The sequence below is a fragment of the Centroberyx gerrardi genome, chromosome 24, assembly GCF_048128805.1.
Source record: "Centroberyx gerrardi isolate f3 chromosome 24, fCenGer3.hap1.cur.20231027, whole genome shotgun sequence".
Classification (NCBI taxonomy): domain Eukaryota; kingdom Metazoa; phylum Chordata; class Actinopteri; order Beryciformes; family Berycidae; genus Centroberyx; species Centroberyx gerrardi.
Window position 1 is genome coordinate 21071241 of NC_136020.1, and position 21748 is coordinate 21092988.

At 42.8% G+C, this 21748-nt stretch overlaps 3 protein-coding genes across 3 annotated transcripts; 2 read left to right on the forward strand and 1 right to left on the reverse strand.

The window, feature by feature from the left end:
- The first annotated feature begins 2548 nt into the window (after positions 1-2548).
- On the forward strand, positions 2549-6183 carry LOC139924379 (uncharacterized). The gene is made up of 4 exons (XM_071915423.2): positions 2549-2666; positions 3519-4289; positions 4397-4426; positions 5325-6183. Exons 1-4 carry the CDS (start codon positions 2651-2653, stop codon positions 5372-5374), a joined length of 867 nt encoding a protein of 288 aa, XP_071771524.1. The 5' UTR covers positions 2549-2650; the 3' UTR covers positions 5375-6183.
- A 30-nt stretch (positions 6184-6213) lies between these two features.
- Positions 6214-15634, reverse strand: osgep (O-sialoglycoprotein endopeptidase). The gene is made up of 12 exons (XM_071915353.2): positions 15509-15634; positions 14498-14617; positions 14244-14363; positions 13483-13658; positions 12755-12850; positions 12624-12673; positions 12422-12500; positions 12203-12268; positions 10661-10751; positions 9743-9818; positions 8346-8444; positions 6214-7294 (listed from the first exon to the last, which is right to left on the reverse strand). Exons 2-12 carry the CDS (start codon positions 14610-14612, stop codon positions 7255-7257), a joined length of 1008 nt encoding a protein of 335 aa, XP_071771454.1. The 5' UTR covers positions 14613-14617; positions 15509-15634; the 3' UTR covers positions 6214-7254.
- Positions 15635-15900: 266 nt separating this feature from the next.
- Positions 15901-21524, forward strand: apex1 (APEX nuclease (multifunctional DNA repair enzyme) 1). Its single transcript, XM_071915364.2, has 5 exons — positions 15901-15966; positions 17692-17820; positions 18667-18830; positions 19912-20104; positions 20918-21524. Exons 2-5 carry the CDS (start codon positions 17763-17765, stop codon positions 21430-21432), a joined length of 930 nt encoding a protein of 309 aa, XP_071771465.2. The 5' UTR covers positions 15901-15966; positions 17692-17762; the 3' UTR covers positions 21433-21524.
- Positions 21525-21748: the final 224 nt, after the last annotated feature.

Here is a 21748-nt window from a genome sequence, read left to right on the forward strand (position 1 = left end):
CGCCGAGCGCAAGGAAGACGCCCGAATGCGTCTCCGCTGCGCTTACGATATGAAATACGGCAAGCCTCAGGTGGACTCTGAAAGGAGCGGTGGGAGGCCGGAAGGTCAGAGTAAAGGGGGAAAAGGGTCAAAGGGCAAAGAGAAAAAGGGAGGAGGAGAATCTGGAGGATGGGCGCAATCCCTTTTCGAGGACAACGCGGGGGCAAGTGACACAAGCAAGCAGAGGAAGTCAAAGAGCAGGACAGAGCGGAGAGGGAAGGGAAAAGAAACGGGGGGTCGAGGGAGAAACGGGTCCACAAAGCAGGCCGAGGAAATGAAGATTTTTAGAGCGGATGAGGGGAGAGAAGACGAGGCCGCGAGGAAAGACGAGGCCGCGAGGAAAGACGAGGCCGCGAGGAAAGTCTCGAGCGCCGACACTATGGGAAAATGTGGTTTTGGAAAGAACAGAGAAAAGAAGAATATAACTAAGGCGAAGGAAAAGACGAGAAACCAACTGCAAAACAGCAACAGCAGAGAGAGGGCGCAGGCATCTGTGGAAAAGAGAGAGAAGGCCAGAGAATTAAAAGAAGGTAGCGCTGATCAGCCGGTGGCATTGGAAGAGGACTGCTCAAATGTCCAGGGTGAGCTGTTCTTAAATTAGCTGTTTAATTACTTGTATTGATATTCAGCTCATTCATTGATTCATTCATTTGTTTGTGATAGTGTTGGTAATTTTTTATAATGCCGATAATTGGCACAGCAGTGTCAGTCTCCATGCCTTTCCATTGTATATCAAAATTAAAAGAAAGACACGCACGTCCAAAAGATAGGGGCTGGATCAAAGGAAATATCAAGTGAAATACAACAGAAGGTCCACACACAATACCCATGAACCGTAGTAGAAAGTCACGTGACTTTAAACTTGGGGTTTTTATGGGTATTTAAGATGGTGATTCTCTGTTGTTTGTAGTAAGTCTGAGGAAGAGAGAATTTCTTCATAAGGCGGGAGCATTTTTGTGTGCGGATCTTCTGTTGTTTTTCCTTTCCATTGTATGCCATATTATACAGTATGTACGTGTGTATGAGTGTGAGAGTGTAAACTGATTTGCAGTTTGTCTTACAGAACTGGAAGTTAAAGAGCATCACACAGGGAATGAGGTTAAAGAGCAGGATCCCACAGACGAGAGTAAAACATTTGTCTGTAGTCCATCCAAGGCTGATAGAATAGAGAAGGAGCTGGTGGTAGAAGATACACAACACTCGCATCCTGGGTGGAAAGATGAAGCCAAGCAGCAGGGAGAGATTTCGGAGGCGAAAAGCGACGGACGCCCGGGGGAACTCGCCTGTCAGCCTGACAAGCCCAGAGGCGAAGGCAAGAGTAGCTTTGCTGTTCACGGGAGGCAAAACGGAGCGAGGGTGCAGAGATCTGTCCCGAGGAGCCTGGGGAACGAAGCCCAAAGCAGGCGGGACAGAGCGAACCACAGGGACAGAGCGGGGAAAAACCCGGACGCCGCGTGGAGGCTCGGGAGCTCGTGGTCGGAGGGAAGGGGACACAGAGAGGGCAGCGAAGCAGGGGGTGGAGGGGCGGAAAACAGCGAGGCAGCTGAGAAGAAGCGAGAAAAAAAGAGGGCGGGTAAATGGAGCCGATCGTCTCGGGGAGGAGGGAGATATGAAGAGAAAGAGCATCTGTCAGAGCAAAGCTATGATTCGGTGATCAAAGAGGAAAGGTGGCAAGGGACCAGTCAGAGTAGAGAGCAGACACTCAGAGGTGAGCGTTGTTTTAGGAGCTGTGGAATAAGAAAACAATAGAAGCCTAGTTACTGTGCCAGAGCGTGACGTCACACTGTACGGTGCTTTATGCTGCGTCCTTGCTTACTTTTACAATCTGCCTGTGGTCAAAACACAGGCACAAATTTCAATTCAACCTGGAAGTTAATTTCTGGACATATAAGACAAAACAAATTCATCAGGCTTTCACTTTACTTATTTTCAGACTTGTGTTATTTGAGTCATTCAAATGTCACACTTCACTGGCGACCAAGGGAAATGATCTTTGTTATTTATACGGGTCATGTAAAATTCCTCTTTTAATAACCTATCGCATTTCTCTTATTTATTGCAAATTCACAGAATAACTCAAAATACAAGAGTATAAAATAAACATCATAGACAGGGGGATGTTAATACAAAAGCCTTATGTTTTCTACAGCGATTTAATTGCTTTTGTATTATGAGTGGAAATAATTATAGAATTTGTCATATAGTTCATATGTGATTTTTTTTTAAATTTGTAAATACAGATTTGAAGTGTTTTGCGTTTAATAAATACATACAGATCTGCATTGTCATTATTACCAGTGAAACCGAAATCAAGTTTTTAAATTACAAAATAAGCAAACAGGTGACTAAAGAAAAAACAAACATCTATCCACAATTCGCAGTGCCAAACCAGATGGGTCACTGTTTCCACAAGGTTGTCATCAGAAAAGATTCAATCAATTTTGCCTCCAAGTTTCCCGCCGGACCGTTTATCTGCCAGGACTTCCGGTTCCACCCACATTCTGTGTCGCTTCCGGGTGGCCACAAGACTCCAGCGAGCCGACGGTATTTCAACGCTGTAAACAAAAGTTACCAAACGGTTTAGCCCCAGCAAGACAATAGACGAAAAGACATGCATATCAAAACAGGTATGTTTGAACAACTTTTAGACACATTTGACCGGGATTTCTCACTTTCCGAACGCGTCATTTCAGTAAGCTGCCTTGCCGACGGCGTTAGCAACGACGCTAGCGTTAACGGCAGCAGCCTGCTCGCCGTTTTGAATGGGGGTTACGAAACTTTGGTCGCGGCTAACCTGCTGCTAGGTAGCTACTAACTCCCTCAGATAAAAAAGTAAAGCTGTTTATTCGGCGACAGCTGTTGTAGTCGACGCGTTTTGACTTTGACTATCCGTACGGTAACGGTAGGAGTCGGCGGATGAATGAGACCGTCGTGTTTGATTCGGCGTACCGTAACGTTGCTAACGTTAACTTGGCTATCCCAAGTTTGCTAACGCCGCGCTGGCTTTTAGCTCGCTGCCTTGTTAGCTGCCAGTGCCGCAGACATGAATCATAACACTTTATTTGTGGCGTGAGAGCTAGTACTAGAGACAGTTCTTCTTTTAGTGGCTGACCGCTCAATTAGTTTCTCGAAATTTCTCCCACAGTTAACGATGCTTTCTGGTAAGATCGGCAGTAAACTAAGTTGCGTGCCTTATCAAATTCTCTGAAATCTTGTGGCCGCTCAGAGCCCGCACCTTAAGAAATTTGCTCAATCAGTTCAAACGTTAGTGTTTCTCAATTGTGAACATTTCAGGTGCTGGAGTAGCTAAATCAAACAACCGAGACTTCTGTTTGGTAGAGTTAATGTTTATCCATCCATTTTGTGTAGTCTAACTCTGCATGTGCAAAACAGTTAACCATGTCAGACCTGCAGCTGTTCTGCTTAAATGTGGACAAGAATAGAGCTGACTTCAGACTCTGTCTTCACGTCTCTTCCAGGTACATGGGAAGCCAGTAACACTGTGTGTGAGTCCGACCCCCTGTGTGACCCAGCGGTCCTCGTTTCAGCCACCAATTCAGAGCCACACATTCGCAACCGCCGCCTGTCCCCCGGCTCGGGAAACTGTGGAGGCGGAGGAGGCGGAGGCTGCATCACCGGGGGCGAGCAGCAGCCCCGGCAGCTCTCACCCGGAGCCCCCGAGGGCGACCTGAACGGACCCGCACACGCACACGGCTTCACCTTCCGCAGGGAAAAGGAACGCAGGGGTCAGCACAAAGGCCGCGGCCTTCGCAGGGAGAGCCAGAAGGGGGTCGGCCGCGCCAACGACCGGCCCCCGAAGGCGAACCCGAAGGAGAGGTGGGTGGAGGACAGTCTGTCGCTGCTCAAGCCCCCGCCCGCTTTCCCGGTGCAGGACAGCCCCGCCAAGCTGCAGCCCGCCGTCAGCTACGCCTCCAAGGTGAAGGCGGGGGCCACGGGCGGCGCGCTGGAGGAGGACCGCCCAGCCATCGGAGTGCTGCTACAGAACCAGTGGGGTCTCAGTTTCATCAGTGAGGCGAGGCCGGCGGCCTCCGCCCCGCCGCCCACAGACGCTAAAGAGTCAGCCGACCCACAGCAGGAGACGAGTTGCACAGTCCAGCCTCCTGAGGAAATGCCCGTTCCAGTCGCCTCCTCGGTCCCTCTTGGCCCACGGCCAGAGGGGGACGAGAGCAACGGGAAGCTACTGCTTAGCTGTCGCCATCTAGTGGAGGCTCTCAACTATCACAATCGAGGTGAGGACAAAGCCGCATTTTGTTCTGCCAGAAACGTTTTTTTATCTGAAAAGTGACATTTCACTGCATGAGTTCTAACTGTGACCATCTTTTGTTTTTCTCCACAGAATGGAATGCTATCTGTAACAAACAAAAAGGTAAGTGGGCTCAGAGTAAACTTCACAGAGAATGCTGAAAATGACCTCACACACAGCATAGTTTTCAGTGTTTTGAAAATGGTTACAGCTTCCTAGAACTGGTTTTGGAAACTATTAAGGGAGTAAGTCTCCATTACATTACATAGATCAATGGTTTTCAAAATGGGATCCAGAGAGGGAATCCTGTCACCGAGAGAGCAACTGAACCTGACAGGTTTAGTTCATTTATCTCTACTGCTGTGTCACATAACTGCTGCATTTCTAGAATAGTCAACTAAGTAGTGAGGAAACATTCATTTTCAGCAGCAGCTCTAAGATCGTGTGTGTTACCGTCCTGCTCTGTTGACAGTATTGATATATTGTTGACAGCGGCATTCAGAAGACTGTTTGTTCGCTTTCATGCTTTGTGAATATGTTTCAATCCAAAATGAGTTATCCACCACTTGGAAATAATACATCTACTCTGACAGTTTGATTGTTGGCATGAAAGTAAATTGCATTAAGCGTTGCATTTTAAAGGTTCATGTCATTTTAAACCATACCAATACAAAATAGTTTTGTATTTTGAGGATAGTATGATCTGTGTTTTTGAAATGTAGACTATAGAGGAATATATAGAGGATTTTTTTTGGATGCAACCGAACCTTTGCTGTGCTCACAGTCGGGAGTGTACGGTGGTCAGCAGGGACAAAGTTAGAGAACAGGCAAAAACCAAAGACTGTATAACTGAGGTATTTAAATGTTATCTCAAAAGGTTAGCAGCCAGTGTAGCGGCCGGTCCGTACGGATTTATCCTCCAAAGACAAATTTTATCAGCACTTGTCGGGCGGCGATTTGACTCTCGTCCCTCAGCACTGGTTTTGTTTCTCACTGTGTTTTGTTCTCTCTCTGATTTCAGATCCAAAAAAGGTCGTCTGGTACAAGGACACCCAGGAGCACCCAGCCTAGCAGTGTGTGACGCTCAACACACACACACCTACATGCACATGTTAACACAGAAAGATGGACAAATTTTTAAGTCCCCCTTCACACACACACTGCACTCAGGATGATGTCTTCACACAAAGCCACACTGAGACACTTTGGACTAACTCCTTTGAGATCTTACAGCAATGGACTTTTTTTAACGCCTTACAGAAGCCTGCCTTAATTAATCGGACCTGTTTTCATCTCTCTCTCATTACGATTTTTTAGCTTGTACGTGTAGAGCCGGTCTTTTTTAAAACAATCTTTGAGGAGCTGTCATTTAATTTTTCTTTTTCTTTTTTTTTTTTTGTGAAAGCTACAGTTTTAGCGAACATCTTGTTTTCTTTTTCTTTCCCTGTCCTCTGTAAAGCGAGTGGTCAATCAAGCACTTTGTAAAAAATCCGTTGTTGTGACCAATCCTTGTGTGCGAACAAGCATCTCCGGAGTGACGATTTTCCCCCTTTTTAAGTCTAAAACAGAAGAATGTCTCGTACCTGCTTCTATTTCACCGTTATTGTACACAGAGGACTCCTGTAACCGTGTCTTCAGTTTACAGAGGGGTGGAGTAGAGTTCACCCTTTACCCTGTCGGATCTTAATGCTGTTTTTGTTTTGTTTTTTCTTCTTTTTTTCTTTTTTTTTGTTCCCTGATCGGGTGAATGTTACTCATGAATCCATAAGGGATCTCACATGTTCAGTATGTTGATTTTGAAAAATGAAATATATCAAATAAAAAAAAAAAAAATTACACTGGAGGAGGAGGAATGTAAGTGAACAGTATTGCTTAATAAAAATGAATAAACTTGACACGCTCTGGTCTTATTCTTTTTATTCGAAAGTTTGCATTTCAGGTTTATTGGTGTGAAGGCGCACGCACTGAAGAAAAATAGTAAAATATCACAAACGTGTTTCCATTAATGTTCTACCAGTTTGACTGAAAAAAACAACCGAAAGTCAGAAATGTGAAACTGATAAATGAACATAAAACATCCGGAGACACAGGAGTATCCCTTGTGATGATGTCACACTGCTGATTTACATATCTGATGGCAGAACGGTATGGAGTAGTCTGCTAAACTTTAAAGACTTTATACATTTTGAGCTTTCAAGATCAAGAAAACAATCCTGTGACACCGAGTTACACTGCCTGAGATTTTTATCACACAAAACTTAATGGAAGTTTATTTTCCTTCAATTATGGTAAAGCTGCACTGGGCAAGTTTTTATTTTTTTTATGTAAAAACGCTCCTTAAAGAGCAACTAAACCCAAATCTGACACCTAAGGATGAGAAGTAGGGTACTGAACTAGTCACCCGCTATTGGCTGATCTTTGGTGCCAGGTGATGTCACCACCTATTGTACTCTATAGAAAGTGACATCACCTGGCACCAAAGATTAGCCAATAGCAGATGGCCATTTCAGTACCCTATTTTTACAGGCTTCACCACAGATTTAGGTTTAGGGTTTAGTTCTGAATCAAAAATTGGCGTCGGAGTGCGCAGTTTACTGACGTCACATAACATGATTTGCGGGTAACAAAGTTTTTAAAATTTTGAAAAATGAAGTGATCTCTCGTTGCCATTTGTGGCCGCCAAAGTGCTAAATGACCTAGTGCAGCTTTATACATGAGTAACGGTGAAAGACTGTCCATAAGATGTTCTCCAAACAACAAAATAAGACTAAAAACTCTCCCAACAAACAAAAATCTGGGAATCTTTTTGGCAACATGTCTACCTTTGCAGAATAACGTTAAAGTCAAATTGAGTGGAGTTTGCCTTTACGACCGCCTCCTCGCCCCGACTGTCATAACAACACACTCAGCACCGAGCCGTCCGTCCGTCTGTCCGTCTGTCTGTCGCTCCGTCAGTCTCTCCACGTCACCTCCACCTCGTCTGTTCTGTACCTGGAGACAGGAGACGGCGACTTAATGTCCCACAACCACAGATAAAGACGAATGACAGCACTGTAAAAGTTTCTCATCTGATTAAATATATTTAACGTTTCCTAGATCAGTGATTCTCAACCGTTTTCATATCATGGACCCCTAATTTAGTCCACATCAGAGTCACAGACCCCCATTTGATGAGATTTTGGACCCAAATCTGAGAATATTTTTATTGTCAGATATGATTTTGTCCAGAATCCTATGACTATCTGTATTGTAGGTAGAGAGATAACAGAGGAACTATGATCAAAACATCCTTCTATTTTCTCTAACTGTGTTAACTTCTTGTAAATGGAATAATGATGAAGTTTAACAATTTATCAATTTGCTGGGGGACCCCCTGGACCCTCCTCAAGGACCCCTGGTGGTCCCCGGACCCCATGTTGAGAACCACTGTCCTAGATCACCAATATTACAAAAAGCAAGAGCTGCAGTGCATACAGAGGCTTTATTATAGCGAGATGAGAAAAGTAGAGTCGACTAAAACACCCGGTGATTCATTTACTTCCACTGCAGTTAAATTACTTAATTTGCATATGACATGTGACATCATATGCCTGTGTAAGAACTTTGTATTCTGGACTGAGCGACATTTTTATTGCACTATATTACTGTCTATGGGTTTCTATCATGTTTTTTCTGTAAAGCCTGGCTGCAAAAGGACATTTTTCCTCACAAGACGACATATCTGCCAACCTTGAACTGCTAATAACGTAACCATGGAGACGGCATTTTTGGTGTGATGTAGTTTGTTGACCGTTGGGAAACAGCAGTGATAGTATAGGGCATGGCATTTTTTTTTTGTGTTACTATTTTTAACAGGTATAGTGAATGGGGAGATTTTGAAATTTGATCAAAATATGTGAGAGAATCGGCAGAAATGATAACACCAAGAAAGGGGGCAAGAACAAAAAAAACATCAGGAGTGTCCCGGGGAAAATCGGGAGGCTCGGCAAGTACGCAGGACAATAAAGTTTTTGAATTGAACGGGTTTGAATCGGAGGTCTACCTCTGAGTGATCCAGGAGTCTTCCAGCTCCGTCACTTGACCCGACCGGAACATCTCCCAGCCGGCTTGAGCGATCATCGCACCGTTGTCTATGCAGAACCTGCGGCACCGAGTCAACACAATGTTATCTGGACTGAACCCGGGACACAATGTTCCTGTCCACACAAGGCTGCCATGGGAAGAAAACTCAGCAGTTTATTTTAAGGACTTGGCAGCGAGAAGGGAAAGAAATGTTTATACAATTGTTTGACCGATACTGACATTTTCGTACTGAAACTTCTCACAGCTGATAATTTGCGCCGATATTCAATATTTATAAATTTGACATGACAAAAATGTACAAATATTCAGTGGTTGCCTTAGAATTTTATTCTTGTCAGACTGGAAAAGCCTCTCAAACAGCATTTGGACCACGAGGAGACACTAAAACTCTCCACTGAAACCCAGACTGATGAAACTGAAGGAGGGAGGGGGGTTGGGAGTGTCTTGAAACTCCAGTGGGCGGAGAGTTTTTGTTCCAAGACAGAGTCTAGGCTGAAAAGTGAGTCTGGAAAGCCAGAAATCTCAGCAGCTGGTGAAGTAATCAGTGGTACTGATCAACAACCCTATCAACCCCCTGCAGGTATATTATGGTGATTTCCTGCTGTGGGACAATAAAAACCTGACTTGCAGCCTGGAGTGTTGACTTGAGTGTTGATTACCAACTAGCAGAGGTGTGACCAAGTCAACTTTGCTTGAGTCCCAAGTCAGTCTCAAGTCTTGAGGCACAAGTCCCAAGTCTAAATGTAGAACACTAAGTCAAGTCCATGTCATTAATGTCAAGTCTCAAGTCTAAATGTAGAACAGCAAGTCAAGTCAGAACAAATCAAGAGTCCAGTATCAATTTAATATCTTAAAGAAAACTAAATATCTAGGACTTTTCAATGCAATATGGTTTTAATAGGATAAAAACTTGGTAAGAGCATCATGAGTTTGATTTCTATAATCAGTTTCAACTTCAATAAATTCAATCATTCCATACAAATTCAGAAAACAGAATTTAAATTCAGTCGTCTGCTGGAACAAATCTCATCACTTTCAATCTAAGTCATTTACACAAACACAAGATCTCAAGTCAAGACTTTAGAAACCTTTTCAAGTCATCAAAGTACAAGTCAGAGTCAAGTCCCAAGTCACCAGAACTCAAGTCAAGTCAAGTCTCAAGTCTTCTCTTCATGCATCAAGTCAAGCCTCAAGCTATTCAAACTGTGACTCGAGTCCCCACCTCTGGCAACTAGAGATGTGTAGAAAGAGACGAAGCATTAAATGCCTCAGTCCGACTACATGCGTGTGAATCTGAACCCTAAAGAACACTAAACTGATTCCTTATTGGTCCTGAGTACCGGCAGCCTGGCTCACCGCTCATCTGTGGCGAACAGCTTGGCTCCCCTCTCCTCACACATCACCCCCATCATCTCCTGCAGACGCAGGTTACCTGCAGAGGAAACGAGGAGGAGGAGGAGGCTGTGAGATACAGCTAGGGCCGGGCGATAATTCAATATCACCGATTATCGTCTTTCAGTGGAATCATATGGTGATTTTGGAATATCGTGACACAATTCTGCTGTCTAAACTGATGATTACAAGTACATTTTATTTAAAAACTCTTTAACATCACACCTAACATTACTATTCGGTTCAATGGGATGAACATTAATTTGATTATTTAACATGATTTTGCAGATATTGTTATATATACTGATATCTGAAACGATTCTTATGATTATCGTGATATTGATTTCAGCCGTATCGCCCAGGCCTAACTACACATGAATCCATACAAAGACAGTTCAAATTAATGTAAAGCTTTAATCATTCCCATCAACAGACCCAGTAGGGGTTAATTCACTCGTTTTATCATTAATCATGGAGCAGCCGTTCATTTTTATATTTCAGATTTTTAGGCATTTAACTGACTCTCTTATCCAGAGCAACGTACAATCAGTGTGACAATAGAATTAGGTTCAATTTCTGTAATGTGTGGCTGCAGTGCATTCTGGTCTCTCTCCTGCTCCTGTGGGTGGAGAAACTGGTCTCTCTCCTCTTCTACGATGGATTTCTCCCTGTATGATTGTTGAACGTCTCTTGGTGCAAAATGGCGGCTCTAGAAAGAAGCCCTCGCTCTTTGATTCTGAGGGACTGACACCAAAACCTGACGTTTACCGCTGATGTTTTACATCCTGAAACATTTTCTGTACCCAGGAGTGCAACAAAATATCTGTTTTTTTTTAGCAGTGCTGAAGTGTTTTAGGGTGGATTTTTCCTGGATCTACTCACAGCCGACGCCCCCGACGATGAGGACCTCCTGGGAGCCGCAGTGAGCCATGGCCCGCTCTGTGATCTCCACCAGCATGGAGAACAGCGTCTCCTGCAGGGAGGAAACACAGAAGCGCAGGATCAACACACAGAACAACACTGTTCACTATCCCATCAGCCGAGGAAGTGTGCTCCTGATACTCAGTGGATACAGCGAGGCACCGACACTGCCAGGGTGAGGGGGTTTGATTCCCACTCATGTTAAAACTGCCAATTGCACGCTCCCTCAAAACTTGCGACATCTGTGGCATTGTGTTGTGTGATAAAAACTGCACATTTTAGAGCGGCCTTTTATTGTGACCGGCCCAAGGCACACCTGTGCAATAATCATGCTGTTTAATCAGCATCTTGATATGCCACACCTGTCAGGTGGATGGATTATCTTGGCAAACGAGAAGTGCTCACTAACACGGATTTAAACAAATTTGTGAACAAAATTTGAGAGAAATAAGCCTTTTGTGTGCGTAGAAAAAGTCTTAGATCTTTTATTTCAACTCATGAAAAATGGGAGCAAAAACAAAAGTGTTGCGTTTATATTTTTGTTCAGTGTATATTACTATTACTGATTACACAATACTGATTACTAATGATCATTACTAATTTTCAAAATATTCTTGTGTGTAAATATCTTATGAAAGCACGAATACCCCCAAAATATCGTCACATTATCGATATCGAGGTATTCGGTCTAAAATATTGTGATATTTGATTTTGTCAGTATCGCCCAGCTCTAACTTTACTAACCTCAAGTTCACAGGTAGAGCTGCTCTCCAAAACACACCAGGAGCGCCAAAGCAATCTCCAACAGTCGAACCCAAAAACTGATTAAAAACATCCTTTTTTTTTTTATACAAACAATCGTCATGATGGAAAAAGCGAGGCAAATAAGGCTCAGGTTGAAAATAACTGTAATGACCCTTTAAAGGTATAATATGTAACATTTCCGCATTAAAATATCTAAAAACGACTAGACCTATGTTATATATTTTTTGAAGTTGTGTACTTACATTATCCCAAATGTTTCCAACAATGTTCAAACCCAGAGAAATCCGTAATTTTATTCAAGGTAACGGTGCGTTTCATTTGGTCGCCTGTCAATGGCGTCATATCCTCTTTACCCCCTAACCTCCGGGGAAACACGGGAAACACCAGCTGATACGTCAGAGAGTGAGGAAGGAAGTCGGCCAACTAGCTAGCTAGCCACTCTGTTGTTTTCTTCATTCTATTGTTTTTATTGCTCACTCGTGATGGATCAGGATTATTCATTCCCGTTTGCTGCGCGTTCTGTCGCCGAAGCTGTCCCCGTAAAAAACTCCCATGATCCCACGCTACTTCACGACGTCATCAAACTACGTCTTTTGTTATTGTTTTGATTGAGAGAGCCCTAGCGGCAGAAATGACATACTGTGCGTTTAACCTGACAGTGTTGTTGGTACCTCGCTCTGCCCACTGAGCTGCACAGAGCCTCCATGTGTGAACTCAGCTGACTGTGTTGGTTCTGACCTGCAGGGAGAAGCAGAGGTCCTCCGCTGTGCACTGACCGCAGCTCAGCATCTTATGAGCAGCATCCTGGAGACGGAAAAAAAAAGCCTGTTAGGATCAAGAGGACTAGAACCAGACTTACGGTATGAACAAGACAGAAAAACGCTGAAACTTCAGAATAAACCAGGATCAGATCATCTTCATCCAAGTTAAGATATTAACGACATGCAGCTAACTCACCTCGATGTAAGATAAAATCCCAGAAAATGAAACATCCATCCCCTTGACTGTATATGGGAGCTCCACATACTGGCTCCCCCTGACAAATTCAAACATCACCAAAACACACACATAAAACACACACAACAGGCACTACATCCCCAACCACTCCAGTGTGAATGTGTGTGAATGTATGAACGTGGATAAAAATGTCATTACTCACTTCTTGGCCATCTGCTCTATGTTATAGCCAGGACTGGGGTCGTTGGAAATCTGCGTGGAGGAACAGTTCCAGGTCAAAAAGGCTCATGCATCACATAAGTTTCTCTGATGAAGATAAACAACAGCACAAACCTTGATAACTCTGGCGAACCGGTCCAAGCAGTTGCCGACTGCGATGTCGATGGTTTCCCCAAAGATCCTGTACCGCCGCTCCGAGTACGCAATGACCTGCACGGGAAGAAAAGGACAAAATGTTGGTGAAAACGTAAGAAATTGTTCTGTTTTTAATGGCTAATGTTATATTTTGCTGGTTTATGTTTCCTCACAAACACGAGTTACATAAACACAGAAACACTGATAGCCAGTGGACAGTGGAGGCACAGCAACACACACACACACAGACACACAAACACACACACAATGATACATGGGAGGGGATGGGATGAATTTTCTGAAATGTTGGTTAATTGATGATTCATTTCATTACATAATTTGGCAATATTGTTTGTTTGTAAACTGTCATGCCGATAAAGCACCTTGAACTGAATTGAATTGTTTTGAGAGAGTAACAGTCTAGTGACTCTGTACTGCAACTTTATGATCATTATGATCTGTTTTAAGATGGTAGATACTAAAGTTCATCCCATATGGGTTTTTGAAAGATGATGTCGATACAGATATTTTTGTTTTAAAGCAAGATAATCTTCGGCTTTAAATTTGACCATTTTCATTCCAAAAAAAATGCAAGTATTCACTGTTTCCTCCAGTATTTTCTTCTTGTCAGGGTGGAAAAGCCTCTGAAACAGCATTGAGACCATCATGGGACACTAAAACTCTCCACTGAAAGTCAAGACACCAACCTGTGTGTTCCCCCCGCTGACGTACAGCACGGTGGGGTTGTCGGCCCGGGTGATGAGTCGGCCCATCTCGATGTGTCCGATACAGTGGTTGACACCGAGGAGCGGCTTCCCCCACAGCTGGGCTACCGTACGAGCCACCAGAGCCACCGTCACCAAGGGGGCACCCATACCAGGACCTGAAGAAGAAGAAGAAGAAGAAGAAGAAGAAGAAGAAGAAGAAGAAGAAGAGTGGAGCAGCAACGTTATAAATGTGCTAAGAACAGTGGAAGTCCTAATGCATGCTATTCTCTCTTTGTATGGGAGAGAAAGTCACGTCAGTGTGTCAGTTTAACGTTGTAGAACATTACTTAAGACTTTTGATGACTCATCAAGGTCCACCGGTAAATCCGTCTTACATTCGATCCACCAAGCAGCTCTTACTTCAAGAAAATGTCAACTTCTATAATTGGTTCACCTGCTATTCTTCATTTTCTTCTACCAAAATACACTGTAGGAGACAGTAGTGAACAGAGCAAATCCATTTTAAAAGTTGATAACTTACTGAAATAAGTGTGAACTTGGTATGAACATATTCATCAGATAAGCTTGATCAGCATTTAATCACAATAAATCTGTATAATGTATAAAAAGTACACGCACTAATCTAGGATCACTGTTCAGGTGACAGTAACAGTACAATGTAATTCTCATAATAACTGACCACCTGGTTCCAGGTTGAAATCCTACTCTAAAACGCACTAAACAAACAGGCCTTGTGTTACCTTTAGTGTACGCCACACAGTCGATGTCGGCGGGCTGCAGCCCCGCCTGCTCCAGCGCCTCCTTCAGGACGGTCAGGACGACGGCACGGTGGTGTCTGGCTGTCTCACTGGGCAGGAAGCCTGTTGAGGACAAAAATGACATGTCAGTTTCAACTGTGGGATATTTTATTAGTTGTTTTTATATGTATTTTAACAGCTTGTACAGACTTTGACATATCACCAGTGCATTGAGTTTTAGATTAAGTCTCACTTGCCTTGGCCTGGAGGAGTGATGTAGGTCCGTCTGGGGTTGGAAAGAACTTCTCCATCCTTGATGATCCCTATACCGATCTTATTGGCACTGCCCTCAAACCCTATTACCACAGTCATGGCAGCTAAAGACATCAGGGAAAGAGCAGAGGAACACACAGTTAAGATTGTGTCATCATCTCTTTATATGAGAGAGAATGTCATGTCAAATTATGTACAATTTATTGTGACATTTGGCAGTTTAATGTCGCCTTGACATAACTAACATAACATAGACATAACTTGCACTACAATATTATGTACATATGCTTTTTATTTTCTTCTTTAACTTGTTTTTTTTCTATTTTAGTTGGATTCTTTATTTCAATTCATTACTTATCTTTGTGAATTATATGTTCCTATTCTCTTAATACTGACAGGACCCAGCATACAAGCATTTCACTGCACTGTTTACCCTGTGTATGCTGTGTATGTGACAAATATAAACACACTTGAACTTGAACTAGTAGATCATGATCATGGGTCCACAGGTATCACTAACACTGGTTTCAATAAAATTTTAACTTTTATTGCTGTTTAGCCTCCAATCTCATTACTTCCCTCAACCTTCTCCCACCAAAATACACTGTGGGGCGAGCAGTGGCAGTCTGTTTTTAAAAGTAGATTTTACTGAAGTAAACGCTGCTTAGTGGATCCTATATATATGCCGAATTTACCATTGGACACTAATTATTTGGAAAATATCCTAAGTAATAAGCAAGCCAACATTAAACTGTCAAATTTCAAAATGCACTTTCACGTTCAGTTTTCTCCCACACCAAGACAGAAAGAGACAGCAGCGTGTACCGGGTCTAGAGAGCAGTTGGTCAAAAGCTAGCTTTAAAAAACGCAATTTTAGTAAAGCCAAAACATAGCAGCCTGTGTAGCCGTGATGCTAGCTCTGACAGCAGACAGCCTCCCTAAAGCTGCGTTTTCAAAGCTCTTGGAAGAAAATAATCCGGTGCATGTCAAACTACCTTGCGTGTCGCTGTCCTCCAATAGCTCACATTAATTAAAGTCGAGCCAAATTAACTTTAAAACTGATTATTTTCGCAGGTTTGGCTAAGTTCTGTAACTCAACTTTCCCGTGCAGACCGGAGGACCCATAACAGTGACAGCTGTACAGATCGCCTTACGAAAAAAAAACTCTGTCAGCCCGATATTTCACTTCAGCAGGATTTTTAATGATGTTATACGCGTTATAACAACTAGTATGCGTGTTTTCAACTAAAAAAAAACGTTAAATATGAGCGATTATATTTATCGGGGTGTGATTATTGATCAGGCATATGTTTAGGCAGCCACTCAGTGCAGCAAGCACGTGCGCAAAGATCTCTGCTAGTGGCTGTGCTTTGTGTGTGTGTGTGTATGTGGGGGGAGTGACTGAGAAGCAGCACTTGTTCTGCCCATTGCATCCTGTTGTGTGGAAGTGCAAGTAAGGTTTTTTTTTTGCATCTCATTTTCATAAAATGCATCGTAATCGTAAATGCATCGTAAAGGAAATGCTAGTTAACGCGCATTTGCATTCGTAGATAAACAAAACAAGCTATCTTTAGGTAGCTAGCTCGTTAAATGTCCATTCATTCCCATTAGAGGCCGCCTGCTGCTGCTGCTCCTTTGTCACAGAGGAAAGGCTAATGTTAGCTTAGCTTGTCTCCAGGCCCGTCCTGTAAAAACCTAAAACTCACTAAATTATTTCTGGAGTTGTTGGTTTTGTTTAAGCTTTAACGCCATTGTAGGTCACTAAATCGATTCATTTGTATTGAGTGCTTTTGGCTAAATTGCTAGCTAAAAGCAGGAACTCTCACCAAAATAAACAGTCAAGTGTGTTTTCCCCGTTGGGGGGATGATGTAAAAATTCAGTTTAACTTCCTTTTTATTTACGAAATAGTTTACTCATCTTTTTCAGGCTGACATAAACCCTTAAGACACAAAACATACATGCATCGTAGTAATTTGTATCAAGCTGATGCAAGTTATGAGGATAATATGTAACGTTATTTGAAAAGGGGGATAATGTCTATTTGAGAAGGATAAATGGATGTTATCGTGAAAATATAATTGATTTTTGTTTGTATTTGTGGTTGTTTGTCTTATGATAACTGAAGGTCAAAGATTATCCAACTTTTCATTTGGTAACGTTATTTTACTCACTGAGCTTCAGCACCAGAAGTAGAGTAAGTTACACCACACAGTTACACAATGCAGAAATAGCAAGAGGAACCACATGGTGCTGAGGGTTTCTTCTGGGTGCTTACCTCCCATTTATACTGAACAAAATTATAAACTCAACATGCAACAATTTTACTTTGAAAATGTTACTTAGTTCCAGTTCATATAAGTAAATCATTCTTGGCAAAGGAGAAATCCTCAGGAACAGGGATGTAAACAAATTTGTGCACAATTTTTTTTTTTTTTTTTGGAAAGAAAAATATGATATTATGTTTTAGCTCATGAAACATGGGACCAAAACCTAACATGTTGCATTGATGTTTTTGCTCAGTATAGATCGATTCAACATGTAACATTTAATTGAAGCTTGTCTCCAAAGCATCTTACAGCACTAGGAGTTGGTGCTGAAACAGTTAATCTATCAATCAATCAACAGACACATTTTTCGTCATTTATCAAGTAAAAGTGCCAAACATTTGCTACTTAACAGCTTCACAAATGCTAAGATTTGCTGCTTTTCTCCGTTTCATGTCATTATAAAATAAATACTTTGTTTTTGGGTTTTTTTGGCTGCTGCAATTTGAAGAATCACTTTGGGTTCTGGTAACTTGTGATGGACATTTGTCTTCATTTTTGACATTTTGTAGACTAAACAGGTAATGAAAATAATGGTTAGTTGCAGCCCTACTATGAATATATATATTTTTTGTATGGGTGATCCTGGAATCAGACTCCTAACCCCATTCAGCTACACTGGCTTCCTTAATAGATGCATCTATTTAGATACAGGTCTGGTATTTGGCAATTCCCCAAATATCTCCTCTGGCTTTTTACTGTTCCAGGCAGTTTTGTGATTTCAATTTGGGCCTGTAACACGTTCCAGCACAAAGTATTGGTAGTTTTCTGCAGTAATGCATGTCGTTGTAGTATTAGACACTTGACAGTTTAATGCTGTTTGAGTTAAATTCTCCCTCCTGTGTCTTTCCAGCGGCGCGTGTGTTGCAGTGTGTGCGTGTTGTGTGTCTGCGAGGTGTGTTTGCTGTCAGATCGAGCTCAACGATGAAGAGAGGGAAGAACGAAGAGGCGGCTGCAGACGGGGAGAACGACAACGGCACCGGTACTACAGCAGGCACTCTTACACACTCAGAGTTGTACGATTGCATACTCTCTCATGCATTAAAAAAGGACAAAAGCGTACACTGTCAAAAACACAATCAAAAACTATTTTGTAGTATTTTGTTTCCCAGGGTCTAACATAGATGCATGCACACCCACACACTTCTTTACCTTAACTATTACAATAGATTTTTGTCTTTATCATCAATAAAATAATCATCATCAGTAATCCATTTATTATTTAAGTTTTAATTATTTCTTTTTTCGTCATGCAAGAGATGTCAAGAGATGTACTCATGATTGTCATTAATGTAGTTTCTTTGTATTATTTAAGTATTTCCTAGGTTTCTTAGGTTTTTCACTAATAAAAAAACAAAAACATTTTATAAAGTGCTATTGCATACACTTAGGCATTCCAAAAAGTACTATAGCATATATTCTTACACATTCAGAACGGTGCACTTGCTTACACTGTTAAAAGTACAATTTCATACATTCTTATGCATTCAAAAAAGTAGCGTTGCGTACACTCTTACACATTAAAACAGTGAAGAGGGAATGTCTCGAATGACGTATAGGCATTTGACTCTTGAGCTTTTATTTTTCAAGAGTTGAGTTCCTTAGATTTATTGAATACTTGCCCTCTTCTTCATGTTTTGGATGTTTGAAAGCCAAGGCAGCATTCTTCCTCTGTGGTACTTCGTTGTAGACGCTCATACACACTTGAAACCTCCTAAAAACCCTCAATTTCTAACAGAGCAGTGCAGTATCCTCTTTTCTAACTAGTACAAATCTGACTTGTTGCTTTCGTCACAACCTCATACCCCCTCCGTGTTTCACCTCACAGCGCCCGCAAAGAAAGGGAAGAAGGCGAAGGAACCAGAGGCTCCCATATTGTACGATGATCCTCCTGACAAAACCACCAGCAAAGACGGACGCGACGCCAACATGAAGATCACCTCCTGGAACGTGGACGGGCTGCGAGCCTGGGTGAAGAAGAAGGGCCTGGATGTGAGTTTGACGTCAGCTTGAGAACCCAAAGACGCAGAAATTAGTTGTCAATTTGAAGGAATGATGAAATGTTTTGAGACTGGTTATAAATGGTTAAGAGCAGGGATCTAGTGGAGGGTAAACCCACCTTCTTAACTGCAGAATACAGTTTACCGACCTGTTATAGGATTAAATAACTCTATATGACCTAAATTCATAGTATACGTCATAGTAAGTAGTTTAAGATTGATGTCAGTTAAATAAGGATAGGGTCTTTTAAGAGGGAAATGCGTAAATCAATGCTTTTCTGATAAATAACAGATTTTTGTTTATATCGGTGGTTGCAGTGCCTCATGGTGACAAACTGGAAGTCATAGTTTACCCACCTTTCTTTTACATTAGTAGTTATGAGAGACGCCACAATGTTGGAGGAGTGACAACAAAAAGAAAATTATAACATTACCACCTTTTTCCTCCTTGAGAAAACAAAGAAAATGCCTAATTCCTCAGCGGAGGTGGAATGTTCATATTATTCTACAAAATGGAGGGAAAAGAGGCGATAACGCTACAATCTCTTATTTCAGGTTTCCTACACACTTTCAGTTATCAAATTTCAAATTTTTGGATGAAGATTATTCTTCAGCGACAAATATCAGAATATGCAAGATGATGATGGGATTTAAAACAGAAAATGTGCAGTTGTATGTATATCAGGACAGTAGAAGATTTTTCCATACTTTTCCAAACTTTTTTTGTGCAATTCCCACACATTTCAAGACCTGGAAATGACCAAATTCCTCTTTCCATACATGTCCAGACCTGTTTACTCCACCCTGCCTTAAGGAGCTGCTAACACTAAAAGAATTTCATCAGTCTGGGTTTCAGTGGAGAGTTTTAGTGTCCCATGATGCTCTAAATGCAGAAACACTAAATACTTGCCAGTTTTTTGGCATGAAAATGGTCAAACTTGAGTCTAAAAATATTGGTGTCGGTTCTCAAAAATCCATATTGGTTGAATGCATAGGGGTCGAACCTTAACGTATGATGTAACTTATGTATGGGACAAGGCAGTAATGTGTAAGACTTGTGTTTTCCTTCCCAGTGGGTGCGTGAGGAGGCTCCAGATGTTTTGTGCCTGCAGGAGACCAAGTGTGCGGAGAAGGCGCTGCCTGCTGAGATCACCTCCATGCCTGAGTATCCACACAAGTACTGGTCCGGCTCCGAGGAGAAGGAGGGCTACAGCGGGGTCGCCATGCTCTGCAAGACCGAGCCGCTCAACGTCACCTACGGCATTGGTGAGTGGACAGCAGGATTCACTGTTTGGCTCCTTGCTGTCGTCTTGTCTCTGTGTTTTTCATAGTTGTTCGCTATATACATTTTGATAGTTGCAAAGTTCCTTGATAGGTCTGGAAAGTCTTAAACTATGGAAAAATAAAAGCTGCATCTGGTAACTTTGCACATTGGCAGCTCCAAATTGCAGCGAGAGATCCCCGTTTGAAAAATGTGAGCTTGATTACCCAGAAATCCTGTGCAGTGAGGTCAGTAAACGCCACACAGCAGCTCATGTTCACCAACCGGCCGGTCTGTGATGCTTTATACCAAAGAAACCAAAGAGACGAGAGGAAAAGATCTTTCTCTGGACAGAGTGCTGCTCACTGCTGTTTCGGAGACAGTTTTGTTAATTTTTGATTCGTCACTTCCTGTGGGAGGAGATGATTTCCTACCAGTTACCATACCTGACACCAGAATTTAATTTGGTCAAACAGGAGGAATCTATGGCATCTCAATTGCTTGGTGTATTTTAACATAAAAATTTTGCCTTGTGTAGCTTTAAGTTGATCAGTTCCAGGTCTTGAAAACTTTGGAAATTGCCCAAAAAAGATGAATTGAAAAGTTTGATACAACATTGTTTTGTGTCAGTACACACAACCTGTAGAGCGATATATCATATTATCCATCCCCTGTCACTTACATCATAGTGAACGCAACAAAATCTACCAAAACAAATTGCAGTCTGGATAAAGTGTGCAATTTTGAAACTGAAAATGCATGAACCCCGGTGTGTCTGCATGTAATTCTTTACTGAACCTCCTCTACCAATCCCTCAGGCAAAGAGGAGCACGACAAGGAGGGCCGCGTCATCACCGCCGAGTTCCCCACCTTCTTCCTGGTGACGGCCTACGTGCCGAACGCCAGCCGAGGCCTCGTGCGCCTGGACTACCGCAAGACCTGGGACGTGGACTTCCGGGCGTACCTGAGCGACCTGGACAAGCGCAAGCCGCTGGTGCTGTGCGGCGACCTGAACGTGGCCCACGAGGAGATCGACCTGAAGAACCCCAAGGGGAACAAGAAGAACGCCGGCTTCACCCCCGAGGAGCGCGAGGGCTTCGGCCAGCTGCTGGAGGCCGGTTTCGCCGACAGCTTCCGCGAGCTCTACCCCGAGCAGGCCTACGCCTACACCTTCTGGACCTACATGATGAACGCCCGCTCAAAGAACGTGGGCTGGCGGCTCGACTACTTCGTGCTGTCCAACGCTCTGCTGCCGGGTCTCTGCGACAGCAAGATCCGCAACAAGGCGATGGGAAGCGACCACTGCCCCATTACTCTGCACATAGCTGTGTAGGTTACCGTCTGGTGCCAAGTACGTCTACTGCGGTGATCTCTAACCATGTGCCATCAAGAGCCGGGTGTAAGCAGGTCTTCATTCCAAACAAACACTACAGCAGCTGATTTCACTGATTAGTTCCTCCTCTCTGGATGAAGGTGTATTAATCAGTGAAATCAGCTGCTGTACTGTTTGGTTTGAGTCAAAACCTGCAAAAACAAGGTTCCACATGGCACCCAGTTTGGTAGGGATGGGACGATATTCTTATCTCGCAATACGATTCAAACGCGATACGATGTAATAAACTAGAAGGGCACTCGGAGAGCGCAGACCT